This window comes from Eumetopias jubatus, unplaced genomic scaffold (assembly GCF_037043125.1).
Source record: "Eumetopias jubatus isolate StellerSeaLion01/CBP00866 unplaced genomic scaffold, mEumJub1_p1.0 scaffold_13, whole genome shotgun sequence".
In the NCBI taxonomy this organism is placed as follows: Eukaryota; Metazoa; Chordata; class Mammalia; order Carnivora; family Otariidae; genus Eumetopias; species Eumetopias jubatus.
The window spans coordinates 67,814,090-67,829,272 of record NW_028274819.1 but is presented as its reverse complement, the minus strand read 5'-3'; the positions used below and the strand labels follow the sequence as shown (position 1 = coordinate 67,829,272).

General features: G+C 42.0%; 1 protein-coding gene across 1 annotated transcript; it reads right to left on the bottom strand.

Annotated features, from left to right (window-relative positions):
* Positions 1–13,766: 13,766 nt before the first annotated feature.
* PRSS23 (serine protease 23) lies at positions 13,767–14,900 on the bottom strand. Its single transcript, XM_028126813.2, has one exon. The coding sequence runs from the start codon at positions 14,892–14,894 to the stop codon at positions 13,767–13,769; it is 1,128 nt and encodes a 375-aa protein (XP_027982614.1). The 5' UTR covers positions 14,895–14,900.
* Positions 14,901–15,183: the final 283 nt, after the last annotated feature.

Sequence of the window (15,183 nt, the reverse complement as noted above, 5' to 3'; positions counted from 1 at the left end):
TTTTAGAGTCATATTTTATCCCTTCATAGTAGTTATCCTTATTTTTGGCATATAAGTTGTTCTCTCTTTAAAATTTTGAGATACAGTTTCTTCTAACAGATCAAAATATACCCTAAATCATTAGTATTTGGCTTTGTTCTAGTCTCCTGCCTGATCACATTCTCTCTCCCTTTTTTTTAAATTTTCTTCTTTCTTTTTTCAAACAACTTCTTATCGTATCAATTCCTTTTATAAAATCTTTTATAATTTTCATCTTTATAGTCATCTTCCATCCCTTCATTGTATCAACCCTTATTTTGTACATATATAAGTCTTTCTTCCTTTAAAATTTTAGGAGGCACTTTTTTCTAACAGACCAAAATACGCCCCAAATCTAGTGTGTGGCACTGATCTATGCACTAGCCTGATCATATTTGATCATATTCGGGTTTTTTTTGTATTGTTCTGTTTTTTGTTTTTATCTTTTTCTTTTTGTTTTTTTTTCCCTTTCTTTCTTTTCTCTTTCTTTCCCTTTCTTTCCCCTGGTTTCAGGTCTTTTCTGATTTGTATAGAGTATATTTGCTGGGGACGGTGTTAACCTGTTAGCATTTTGTTTTCTCATTCATCTATTCTCCTCTGGACAAAATGACGAGATAAAAAAAATCACCTCAGCAAAAAGAACAAGAGATAGTACCATCAGCCAGGGACCTACTCAATACAGACATTAGTATGATGTTGGACCTAGAGTTCAGAATCATGACTTTAAAGATACTAGCTGGGCTTGAAAAAAGCGTGGAAGTTATTAGAGAAACGCTTTCTGGAGAAATAAAAGAACTAAAATCTAACCAAGTCAAAATCAAAAAGGCTATTAATGAGGTGCAATAAAAAATGGGGGCACTAACTGCTAGGATAAATGAGGCAGAAGAGAGAATCAGCGATATAGAAGACCAAATCATGGAAAATAAAGAGGCTGAGAAAAAGAGAGAGAAGCAACTACAGGATCACGAGGGCAGAATTCGAGAGATAAGCGATACGATAAGACGAAACTACATTAGAATAATTGGGATCCCAGAAGAAGAAGAAAGAGAGAGAGGGGTAGAAGGTATATTGGAGCAAATAATAGCAGAGAACTTCCCTAATGTGAGGAAGGAAACAGGCATCAAAATCCAGGAGGCACAGAGAACCCCTCTCAAACTCAATAAAAACAGGTCAACACCCCAACATCTAATAGTAAAACTTACGAGTCTCAGAGACAAAGAGAAAATCCTGAGAGCAGCTCGGGAGAAGAGATATGTAACCTACAATGGTAGAAATATTAGATTGGCAACAGACCTATCCACAGAGACCTGGCAGGCCAGAAAGGACTGGCATGATATCTTCAGAGCACTAAACGAGAAAAATATGCAGCCAAGAATACTATCTCCAGCTAGGCTCTCATTGAAAATTGAAGGAGCGATAAAAAGCTTCCAGGACAAACAAAAACTAAAGGAATTTGCAAACACGAAACCAGCCCTCCAAGAAATATTGAAAGGGGTCCTCTAAGCAAAGAGAGAGCCTAAAAGCAGCACAGATCAGAAAGGAACAGAGACAATATACAGTAACAGTCACCTTACAGGCAATACAATGGCACTAAATTCATACCTTTCAATAGTTACCCTGAATGTAAATGGGCTAAATGCCCCAATCAAAAGACACAGGCTATCAGATTGGATTAAAAAACAAGATCCATTGATATGCTGTCTGCAAGAACTCATTTTAGACCCAAAGACACCCCCACATTGAAAGTGAGGGGGTGGAAAACAATTTACCATGCTAGTGGACACCAAAAGAAAGCTGGGGTGGCAATCCTTATATCAGACAAATTAGATTTTAAACCAAAGACTGTAATAAGAGATGAGGAAGGACACTATATCCTACTTAAAGGGTCTATCCAACAGGAAGGTCTAACAATTGTAAATATCTATGCCCCTAACATGGGAGCAGCCAGTTATATAAGGCAATTAATAACAAAAGTGAAGAAACACATTGACAACAATACAATAATAGTGGGGACTTTAACACCTCCCTGACTGAAATGGACAGATCATCTAAGCAAAAGATCAACAAGGAAATAAATATTTAAATGACACACTGGACCAAATGGACTTCACAGACATATTCAGAACATTCCATCCCAAAGCAACGGAATACACATTCTTCTCTAGTGCCCATGGAACATTCTCCAGAATTGATCACATCCTAGGTCACAAATCCGGTCTCAACCGGTACCAAAAGATTAGGATTATTCCCTGTATATTTTCAGACCACAGTGCTTTGAAACTAGAACTCAGTCACAAGAGGAAAGTCGGAAAGAACTCAAATACATGGAGGCTAAAGAGCATCCTACTAAAGAATGAATGGGTCAACCAGGAAATTAAAGAAGAATTAAAAAAATTCATGGAAACCAATGAAAATGAAAACACAACTGTTCAAAATCTTTGGGATACAGCAAAGGCAGTCCTGAGAGGAAAGTATATAGCAATACAAGCCTTTCTCAAGAAATAAGAAAGGTCTCAAATACACAACCTAACTCTACACCTAAAGGAGCTGGAGAAAGAACAGCAACTAAAGCCTAAACCCAGCAGGAGAAGAGAAATAATAAAGATTAGAGCAGAAATCAATGAAATAGAAACCAAAAGAACAGTAGAACAGATCAACGAAACTAGGAGCTGGTTCTTTGAAAGAATTACCAAGATTGATAAACCCCTGGCCAGACTTATCCAAAAGAAAAGAGAAATGACCCAAATCAACAAAATCATGAATGAAAGAGGAGAGATCACAACCAACACCCAAGAAATACAAACAATTATAAGAACATATTATGAGCAACTCTATGCCAGCAAATTAGATAACCTGGAAGAAATGGGTGCATTCCTAGAGATGTATCAACTACCAAAATTGAACCAGGAAGAAAGAGAAAACCTGAACAGACCTATAACCACTAAGGAAACTGAAGCAGTCATCAAAAATCTCCCAACAAACAAAAGCCCGGGGCCAGATGGCTTCCCAGGGGAATTCTATCAGACATTTAAAGAAGAATTAATACCTATTCTCCTGAAACTGTTCCAAAAAATAGAAATGGAAGGAAAACTTCCAAATTCATTTTATGAGGCCACCATTACCTTGATCCCAAAACCAGACAAAGACCTCATCAAAAAGGAGAATTACAGACCAATATCCTTGATGAACATGGATGCAAAAATTCTCACCAAAATACTAGCCAATAGGATCCAACAGTACATTAAAAGGATTATTCACCATGACCAAGTGGGATTTATCCCTGGGCTGCAAGGCTGGTTCAACATCCACAAATCAATCAACGTGATACAGTACATTAACAAAAGAAAGAACAAGAATCATATGATCCTCTCAATAGATGCAGAAAAAGCATTTGACAAAGTAAAGCATCCTTTCTTGATCAAAACTCTTCAGAGTATAGGGATAGAGGGTACATACCTCAATATCATAAAAGCCATCTATGAAAAACCTACAGCGAATATCATTCTCAATGGGGAAAAGCTGAGAGCTTTTCCCCTAAGGTCAGGAACGTGACAGGGATGTCCACTATCACCACTGCTATTCAACATAGTATTAGAAGTCCTAGCCACAGCAATCAGACAACAAAAAGAAATCAAAGTCATCCAAATCGGCAAAGAAGAAGTCAAACTCTCACTCTTTGCAGATGATATGATACTATGTGGAAAACCCAAAAGAGTCCACCCCAAAACTGCTAGAACTCATACAGGAATTCAGTAAAGTAGCAGGATATAAAATCAATGCACAGACAGATGAATGGATAAAGAAGATGTGGTATATATACACAATGGAATATTATGGAGCCATCAAAAGGAATGAGATCTTGCCATTTGCAACGACGTGGATGGAACTGGAGGGTGTTATGCTGAGTGAAATAAGTCAATCAGAGAAAGACATGTATCATATGACCTCACTGATATGAGAAATTCTTAATCTCAGGAAACTGAGTGTTGCTGGAGTGGTGGGGGGGTGGGAGGGATGGGGTGGCTGGGTGATAGACATTGGGGAGGGTATGTGCTATGGTGAGTGCTGTGAATTGTGCAAGACTGTTGATTCACAGATCTGTACCTCTGAAACAAATAATATATGTTAAAAAAAAGAAGAAGAAGATAGCAGGAGGGGAAGGATGAAGGGGAGTAAGTCGGAGGGGGAGACGAACCATGAGAGACGATGGACTCTGAAAAACAAACTGAGGGTTCTAGAGGGGAGGAGGGTGGGGGGATGGGTCAGCCTGGTGATGGGTATTAAAGAGGGCACATTCTGCGTGGAGCACTGGGTGTTATGCACAAACAATGAATCATGGAACACTACATCAAGAACTAATGATGTAATGTATGGTGATTAACATAAGAAAAAAAATTAAAATAAAAAAAGATGAATATGTCTATAAAAAAAAAAGACCTGAGCTGAAGGCAGATGCTTAACTGACTGGGCCACCCAGGTGTCCCAAGACCTTAATTAATATACATAGGATGTGACAGTGTAAAAGAAATCTAAGAATACTTCATTAACATATGAAATGAATAGAATCATACATGAATTGTATTATGTTTGAAGTGATGTTCCAAGTTCTTAGTTGTGTAACATGCCTTTGCGAGTATGTGCACATTTTTTTCCTAGTGCATCTTCTTTCCAGATAACTCAGTATATGCTAACCAGTTGCTCACAGGGATTAAATAAAGGCTTCATCAAGGCTCAAACATCTCTTGCTCTGTGCTGCATTGCCTGATGCCCCATCCCCAACCGGGAAGCATGGTTAGTTGCTAAATTCTCAGTAGTTCCACGGCACCTTGCTGTAAGTAGAGAAAGAGCATAAACTCTGGAGGCAGACTGGTAGCATATGAATTCCAATTTTAACTGTGTATGTTTGTCAAGTGACTTAAGTTCTATATGCTTCAATCTCCCCTTCTCTGAAATGGAGAAAAAAAAAATCAATGCCAACTTTTGTAGAGAGAAGTAAACAAATTGTTGTATGTAAACGACTTTGAAAAATATCTGGCACATAGCAGTTAGTCGATAAATGATTCCCTGAATGAATGACTTAATACTTGCCTTGACTCAGTATAAGTTCAGTATAAGGACAAATTCATGAGGAAATTGCAGGATCCTTGGATGTGTGTTCACTGGCTATAAAGAGTCAATGGACCTGTGGCAGACGGGAGAGTTGAATAGTGAGATCCTCTACAAAAAGGAACTCTAATTGGAGTTCAGGTCTAACAGGCAAGCCTTTTTGTCTCACCTCTAGAATATGGTAACAATCAGTGAGCCAGAAATATTGGCACTTCAATAAAAGTATAGAGTTTTGTCTCAAAAATGCCTGCTAGCCACTTAGATAAGTTCTATAGTTCTATCCGCAGTCACAGAAATTTCTTTTTTTGTTTTTCATCTTTTCAGTTGTAACCATCTAAAGAGCTTTAAAAAGCAAAATCACTAACTTGATTCTTTGGACAGACTGATAAAGAAAGAAAACTTTTCAAAAGAAAAGTTTTTTTTAAAACGGCCTCTTAAAGAAACACTATATAAAGGGGTTACAGAGCTCCAGAGTCAAGAAAAACATGATCCGAGGCACACTATCAATGAAATAGAAAATGTCAAGGGAAAAAGCAGCTCACAGTAAGAAGGTAATTTAAAAAATCAAATAAAGGCTCTTTCTTACTCCAAAAAGCTAAACTTTCAAGCAAAAATGGGCCATTTGAAAAAAATATGGACTGAAAAGAAAACTGATCAGAAATGTTAATGTTAATGTCAAATGTGATCATTATATGTTTTATCCTCTCACACAGTGGGTGTTATAAATAATTGGATATTCAAGTCAAATTATTTTCCAGATGAATCTCCATAACATTTTACCATTTTTAAAATTGTAGATGAATGAAAATGAAGAGAATATGGTTATTAAACAGCTTGAATAACATAATGAGGACTAAGAAGCAGATCAATAAAAATGTAATAAAGGAACTGAATGAATTCTTCTTGATATTATGATACAATCAACCAACAAACACATTTTTCCCTTGAGGATAGGAAAAAGGTGGTTGCGTTTCCATGGGATCTTCTAACTCTGTGTTTGGTCAGTCTGCTAAACATCCTGGGGTGGTTACATGTGTCACTTTTAAAGGACATGTCCTTATGTCTAAGAATGGCTTCTCCGTGGAGGATATTAGTCACACTTGAGCTATACTGGTTTACCAAACATGGCATTTTCTACATCAGGAAACTGGGTGTAAAGCAAATATTAATAAGTTCCAGGAAAGAAACGTACTAACCAGGCAGGACAACCTAACTCAATGATTTATTAAAATGTGAGGAGAATATTCAATTAATTTAATTTGTAAGGCAGCAACTCCATTTCACTGACACTAAGATAGTCTCAGAGAGAGATAGTTACTGAGCTCACCACTCGCAGAGGCAAAGTAAGAGCCCCAACTACAGTGACCTCTAAAGAAGACGTGACACATGAACATCTTGAGCATAGGGGTATGTCTCATTTGTCTCTGCAGCTCCAGGGTGAACACAGAGCAGCACCAAGAAGGGCTTATTTTTTAATGAATAACTGAATGATGAAATAATTGAAAAGTGGGGGAAGGGCTACCTAGGCAGAGGAAGAGAGCTTGGACAGAGGCTTGAAAGCAGAGATGCATTTGGTACAAATTGCTCGACAGCAGGTTGTAGGACTGGGGAGCAATGGAGGCTAAACCTGACTGCCATCTTGGATTAGGTGGTCGATCTGAGGCTTATAAAACTAAGTGCTAGCTTCTAGTGGCCAGAGGCTAGTCAATAGGATACACAAGTGAGGGACCTGATCAGGTCTTCCCTTGAGAACATGCCTTGGGCAGCTGTGGGTGAGCTCAAGATCCAGTTCAGAGTCGGCTATAATGGTATAAAGAAGAGAGGGCAAGGGGCCAGCAACGGGGTCATGGCAGAGGAGCTGGAGAGAAGAACATGGGTAGCACAGACATCTAAGGGACATGTTGCCTGATTATTTAGGAGATGTGTGAGGGGAAGGAGTCTCTGGGCCACAGGCTAAGTTATAACAGACATCGATTCATTTTCTCATCAGATATTTCCTGTGCAGGACCAGGGACCAATGGAAGATATAGGAAAGATCAGGGTTCAGCCCCTGCTTTTATAAGACTTATAGTTTCATAGGAGAGACAAACACATACATAATAGTAATGTAATGCATGCTAGAACAGAACATGTACAAGACATCACCAGAGTTTTATTCTGGAATATATGTGCATGCAAGGAATATCCACACCCACATAATCCCAAGTCAGGGCATTCCAGGTTATATAAAACTACTGGGCTTGCTCATTCAATCATTCATTTGAAAAACAAGACGTATGGAGAACCTGTGTGCAAGGCACTGGTCTAAGTGTGGGGGTAAGTCAGACACAAATCCCCGCCTTCACGAAATTACATTCTAGGGGCAGAGAAGGACAAAGAAGAGAAAAAAACACAGCAGAGTATGTGAGATAGTGCCCAGCAGAGACAATGAAGCAGGGAAGGAAAGAAGGGCGTCCGAGGCAGGGGCTGGGGAGGGTGGGGCTTTTCGAGAAGATGGCCAGGGAAGAGACAACTCCGCAGAGCCAGGCTGGGCCACTCGCTCTGTTTATTTCATTTTCTGAGCTCTCCCCTTTCTCTCCAGTGCAAACAACACTTCAGTCTTGCTTCACTGGATTGGAACTCGACACTTCTCAAAACTGTCCTGGCTGTTTATGGAAGAGAGAGTGCCTTAGTCCTATTTTTTTTTTTTTTTTTTTTTTTTTTAGTTATCTCCACTTAACATGAGGCTCGAACCCATAACTCCAGGATCAAGAGTCACGTGCTCTATGAACTGAAACAGCCAGGGGCCCTTGCCTGAGTCCTTTTAAAGTCTGAAGACAAGGGGCAGTGATAAATCAAGACCAAGGGACACTTGGTATTTTTACACACTTGATACACATACACACACACACCACACTGAAGAGTCATCTTGCACCTTCTGCCCTCAGATAACACCAGGCTGGGCAGGAGGGGACAGCCGCCCCTGGGCCTCCCCAAGCCCATGTTTTCCTAGCCCTTCCAAGCGCAGATTCCCCCAGGGAGGGTGTGACCTTGGATCCTTGCACCTCCTACGGGCAGAGCTGTCCCAAGGCTCCCCGGGAGGGTTCTGTCCATCAGGCATGTCAGGCACTGACGAAGCACACAGCATGCGCTCCTGCAGTGCGGAGCCCAGAGATGCACAAGGCCACATTCTGCGTGCAGGACCACGTGGCCCCTCCCAGGTCTCCTGCCCTCCAGCCCTCTGCCTTGCCCACTGCAGCCAGAGGGACATTTCTAAATGCAACCTGGTCCTTGGCCCTCCCTCCTCACCCACTCGACTTTAGACCTTTTTCTCTTGGCTTCTGTGAGACCACATTTTCACAGTTTTCGTCTGACCTCATGGGCTGCTTCTTCCCAGCCTTTGGGCTGCCTCTTCCTCCTCCTCCTCCTCCATGAACCCAACCTCTAAACATTGGTGGACCAGGATTCTGTCCTCAGTCCTCTTCTCAAGCCTCATGCTCCCATTCTCTCCCCTGGTGATGTTATCTCGCTCTGTGGTTTTAAACCCCACGTGCTGATTCAAGATCCTTCTGCTGAACTCCACAAGCAGAGATCCTTACTGAGCAATAGCTTACCTGACATTTGGAGTGCTTACCTGACATCTCCACTTGGGCATCTAGTCTTTCTCCTTCCTTCCCTTCCCTTCCTTCCTTTTTTTTTCTTCCTTTCTTTTTCTTTCCTTCCTTCCTTCCCTTCCTTCCTTTCTTCCTTTCTTTTTCTTTCTTTCACAGATTTATTTATTTATTTGAGAGAGAGAACACAGTGGGAGGGGCAGAGGGAGAAGGAAAGAAGCAGAATCCTTGCTGAGCACAGAGCCCCAATGTGGGGCTTGATCCCACCACCTTGAGATCATGACCTGAGCTGAGATCAAGACCTGAGCTGAAATCAAGAGTCAGACACTCAACCGATGGAGCCACCTAGGCACCTCTCCACTTGGGTGTCTATTCTTTCGAACCTAACATGACCAACAAAAATTCTTGATTTTCATTCCCCTGACCCCAAACCTAGTCCCTCCCCCAGTCCTTCCCTTCTCAGCAGATGGTACCTGGAATCTGCCTGGAAGCTCAGCCCCCAAACTTAAGTGTCATTCTTTTTTTAATTGAGGCATAATTGACATATATTAGTTTTAGGTACACAACATAACTATTTATTTGTATTTGTTGTGAAATGATCACCACGAGTCTAGATAATGTCTGTCACCATACATAGTGACAACAAATTTCTTTTTCCTGTGATGAGAACTTTTAAGATCTACTTTCTCAGAAACTCTCAAATATGCAATGCAGTATTTTTAATTATAGTCACCATGTTGTAATTACATCCCCATAATTTACTTATTTTATAGCTGGCAGTTTGTATTTTTTAATCCCCTTCATTCATTTCACCTCTTGAGCAGACCCTCAAGGGCCTTCACACTCCAGCTCCCTCAGCCTGGAACATTCTCTCCCCATACCCCAATCTTCAATAAGCCAATTATGTGTGACAAGCCTGGGCTTGGGGTATTTTGCTGGTTCACCACCGGAGGGGGCTGTCTGCCAGTTAAGTTTGTCCCAACCACAGGAGGCAGAGGGTTGCATCACCAGAGGTATGTGCTAAGGAGGATGGAAGAGCAGGTGTTACCTGAGAAGCAGCAATCACTGAGGAGAGGACACAGACGTTTGCCCTTTCCCTCTTTCTCTGCTCCACGCCAGCCCACTGGAGGAGCTGGACCTAGAAGAGAGAGGATCTCTGAATCAGATAGGAGGGTTTTAAGTTTTAAATTAAACTGCATTGAGATTTATTCACCAAAAGGAACCAGGCAACTATGGAATCAGTCTGCCCAGCTCCAAGGCCATCATGTTCCCACACCAGTCTGCTGTCCCAGCCCTTAGCCTTATTTATTCTAATCCTGGAATCTGGTTTCTTTCTTTCTCTGGGCCAACAGCAGACTAAAAACAGATACGTTATCTGCTAGAAATGGTCCATGTTTACTACCTATCTGCTCTAGATGCCACCCCATCAAAAGGATTTTTAAATGCCCTTCCCCCAGTGGAAGCCCTCTTCCAATGCTCCAGGCAAAGAAGGAACTTTGTAAAAGTAGGAACCACTGTGGCAGCCCAGAGATGAGACAGGCAGGAGGCTGCAGCCCCACCATTGCTCCAAGGTTACCAAGCCTGGCTTCAGGCTGTATTCCAGACAGCACTTTGAAGGGCTTACCAGTTAGGGTTGAGCAGACATGCTGGATTTCCTGGGACCTACCTGGTACATGCCCGTTGTCCTAACCTCATTATTCACAGACTTCCCTTTCAGGCTCAAAAAACCCCATTCTGGATGATAAATTAAATAGCCGTTCTACCAAATAGCCATAGAAATCAATTGACAGTGGCAACTTCAAGGTATCCTTGAGCTGGTTCGTAACAAGGACTAAGAAAAGGGCCAGCCATGAAAAGTAGAACTCAGACAATGCAAGAAGGAGAGCCAGGCCAGTGCAGGAACCGTCTACTAGCCTCCGTGGCCCAGGACTGTGACCAGCCCCTCCAGAGCAAGTGCTGAGGACTGCCGTCAGAACTTGCCTGGAGCCCCTTGGGTGGCTGTCTACCCTCCAGTAGCATGTGGTCCGTCGAACAGAAAGTGTTTATTCCAGTGCACACCTGTCATCCTCAACAAGCTCTGGACTAGAGACTCCGGTAGGTGTTGGAGATCACTACCTTAAATACTGACCTGGTGTCCCTGGGGACTTGCCCTCGTACCGAGCAGGGCATGGGGTCACACAAAGAGCATGATCTTGATGTTCCAACTTGCTTTCCAGTCATTTTAAATCCATTTTTGGTCCCCAAAAAGTAAAGAAAAAATACATCTACAACTCCACTACTGGCTGGCTCACATATCTTTACCTCTTTATCCCTATTTTTCCATTTTTTTGGACTAGCTCCTTTCTAAAATTCAAAATTCTGAATAAAGTCTATTGGGGAAAACAATGTCCCAGATTCTGCCACAACTTTCTCTCAGCGACAAATGATTTGCAAGTTTATTCTCTCCCATTTTACCCTCCGAACCTTTCTGAATCCTGGATCCCGTGTTCTGGTTAAACCCCAAAGGCACCAACACCTGATGCCACTAAGGGCTCATCATACTTTCCACATGATCGCCTTGACCAAGGGCTGCTACAGAGATCCCCCAAATGTATTTATTAGAACACTAAATTGCTCATAGGCATTATATGACAAAACAAGGGTTCAGTGATCAAAGATCTTTATTGAAGTGCAGATTTTAAAACATTACCATGTCTCTTTACTACAGGATTTCTTAGAGCTTTCAAAGTGCAAACAGGCAAATGAATCCCTGATAAGGAAAGGCATCTCCCTCCTCCTCGATGATGGTGCCCTTTTTGTTCTTCGTAGAAAATCTGGAGGGATGAGTGTTTATGGCACACACTTTAGGAATGTTGTTCTACTAGCCTTACTAGAAATATATCCTTATGATGTATCACTAATGCATGTAAAACACTAATTATATTAATATCATGGGTCCATTATTTCAAATTCCACAATTTAATACCATGCTTCCTTTTATTACTACTGAAGAGATGGACATGTTATTTTACCATCTATGAGTTCTATCGTACACAGCATGTATTATTCTTGAGCAAATGACACCTATTTGTGAACTAAATATTGATATTATTTTGACTTTGTGCCATTGCCTACCTTTGCGGAGGGAAATTTCAACTTTACAAAAAATCAAAATCAGGAAATCAGGTGCTTCACAAAAGGAGCATCTTTTTTTTTCTTTTTAAATCAGTCCTGTTTAGGTGTTCAGTGAACTTCTTTTCCTATCAAGCAAGAGCAAAAACAAAAGCCCCCAAATACCAAACAAGGGGATGCAGACCACTCTTCTTTCTCATGCTAGATTCCTGCTAGATTTCAAAGCAAATTATACTGGAACTCAGAAGAATCCTGGCAGCCTTACATCTCTTTGCTATGCATAGTATTTCTTACGTGATCTGAAGAAAGCACTGTGGCTGTACATTTCTTGAGTGTCTTATCAGGATTATTCTTCTGAAAAGCTCAAGAAACACAAGCAAAAAGCCACCTGGAGAAAGTTTAAGCTTCAGTGCCATATCTGAATGTCCTCGCAGAGAGTTACAATTCAGGCTGATATTCCCTAAGGTACAAGCCCAGCAGACATCTGTCCTGTAAACCTTTTCTTGCCACACTGATACCTTTAGGAAGACGCGCTCAGGCTAAGAGGCATAAAATAAGTCACATTCTTTTCTTTACAAACTGTGATTATCATATGGATAAAACATTCATAAAGACGTTTCCTGGAGTGGGAATTCTGATCCACTTTGCATTCTCCTGATTTCCATTTTACTACTGTACTTGATTATATGTGCCTCAAGTATCCCCAGTAAAAGAGGCCCTTTTAAAGCTGGGGGGGTGGGTGGGTGGGTGGGTCCTCTTGGTTTTTCTTAAAGCACCATCCAAATATTTTTACTATAAAATAAGTAAAGGAGAGAGGTTTCCAAATTGCACAAGTCCATTGCTCCCTGAAAGCACGCTGAAAACTCTGTAGAATAATTTTGATTAAGTTGTAGGATCGTGCCAGGCTCCAAACAAGCGCTTATTCTGTTGTAACATCTGCCAAGCAATGCATCCGTTGTTCTCTGGAATTTAATTCATTTGAAATTACTCCATCCAAATGATAAAACATGAGATGCGCTATCCTCCAGGGGTAAAATGAAATGATTGTTTTTAGTGGGACCACAACTGTTTGCTGGGAAGGGATACAGCCTGTTCTAATTAGGCCCTGATTATTGTCTTCTGGAAAAGAGCGAGTTCAAGAAATGTGAGTAAAATCCTGTTAAGTGGAAGGATGGGCATAAAGAGTCTTGCCCACTTTAGTGTGTCACTAAGCTGACAGGGCCATAGGCTGGGTCTTTCCCAAAAGTAGAGTAATAGTCTTTGGGAAAGAAACTATTTCAAAACTACAAGCAGCTTGGGATACTGATTTACTGTAAGATATAGTTTAACATGTGTACCAATATAGTCAACAAATTCTTTTACTCATCAAGGACTACTGTGCAAACACCTCCAAATCCAAAATATTATACCTGCCTAAGAAGTATCATGAAGGTTCCTAAGAATTTTATGCGGTAGGGAACACTGCCATCTGCAAATGTTAATGATTAGGCATTAAAAACAACAACGACAACAACAGCAACAACAACAACAAAAAAACCCCAAGATGAATCTCAGGAGAAAATACACATATATACACACATAAGAATTTATATCTCCCATATGCCACATATTTAATATAAACCGTTGAAACAAGTTCAGATGAAATAAAAACCAAAGTTCTCAAAAAGTGAAAGATTAACTTGCTAAATATTCCCTATCATCCCACACCATATCAGTATGGTGTTTTTTTGATTTCTATGCAAAAGTATGCCTTTAAAGTCCTTAAATGATATATGATGCACAAACCAGTTTTCAAATAATAAAGCCAGGCATCTTGCAGTTTTAAAAAATTAGGTAAAAGATATCATCTCACACACACACACCCACCCCAATGACAACACTTGGCCTCTTCTAAAATAAGTACATGAAGACCACCAGGTGCCGCCAGGAAGGAAGACTGTGTCACCCCTCCCTACAGTCCAGGTAGTTTCCTTTAATCCAATAGCAAATCTGGGCATATTTGAGAGGGGTGATTCTAACGGCCACGTTGAAATCCTGTGGAGAACCATTCATGTCGACCCACTGGTGCCCTGAAAAAATGCCAATAATTTTCCGCTCCCACTTCCGCTGCTGCCTCTTCCACATCCTCACGTAGACCCCAGAGCCGCTGGCCCCGGGCTGGGCGTCACACTGCTGGTACAGCAGGTCATAGGTCTCCTCTTTGACATCACAGAAACGGTACACCAAGTTGCCTGGCCGATCATTGTCATAACCAGAAAAGTGGATTCTGCCCCCTGGCAGCTGCTTGGCAGGAGGGCTCACCCCAATCTTCATGAACTTTCTCTTGTGGGGTTTTTTGAGTTCTAGGAGGGCATAGTCATAATCCATACCAATGTCGTTGGCATTGCCTTTGATCCAACCCTTGGGCACATGGGTGCGCTTCACCCGGATCCACTGAAACTTCATCTTCTCCGGCACCGCAGAGCTTGAGCTGTTGGCCCCTCGACCGCCATCTTTAAACTTGGGCTTCAGGAAGCCCACTCGAAGTTTCTGGGTTCCCTTCACATAGGTTTTCCCATCATGGATGCAATGGGCAGCTGTGAGGACATGCTTCTCTGCCACAAGGGTACCCGTGCAGCCAGTAGATAACTTCACTGATGTTGAGAAGGGGTAGTTGAGCAAGAAGTCCTTCCCAAAAATGCTGAATCTGCTGTCATAGCCATAAATCTGCCGCTTCCTCCGAGACTTTCCCAAAGACTCTTGTCCCCCACCCCTGCTGAGGACATAAATGCCCACCCGTGTCTCCGTGCGGCTGCCATTGGCATAAAGCGTTTCATAAGACAGGTACTGCTTGGCCTCTTCGTAAGTGGGCAGTGGCATTCCCTTATGACACTGGGGTCCGCATGAGGAGGACACTTCCAATTTGGCTTCGGCCCCAAAGTCTGGCTTGCCTAGGTTGAGGGTGGACTGGGGCAAGACCACAGGGAGGCGGTAAGCGGGCCAGGTGGGTTTCCAGTGGGCACCATAGGGGCTCACCTGCCCAACAGCACAGAGCAGGAGGAGGAGGAGCAGCCCTGGGATCCCCGCCATGCTGAGCACCACTCTGTAGGAACAAAGATAAGCAGGTCAGGAGGACAAGGGGCTGAGCACCGGCTGGCTGAGGAAACAGCGCGCCAGCATGCCTGTCATTGTTTCTAAGTCTGTGAACCCTCCTCAGGAATCAGGGTGTGGAGAGGAATCCCGAGATAATGGTCTCACAATACAAGGCTTGACCTGGGAACTTTTCCGTGCTCAAAATGAAATGGGGTGTTCATTCCTTTCCACGTCTAAGATGCCCCTAATGATGGCCCAGTGCAAGGCGGCGTGCAAATAGTCACTC

Bases quoted from the DNA above. Each gene is read 5' to 3' on its own strand.
- PRSS23 (XM_028126813.2), bottom strand. From the start codon at position 14,894: ATGGCGGGGATCCCAGGGCTGCTCCTCCTCCTCCTGCTCTGTGCTGTT.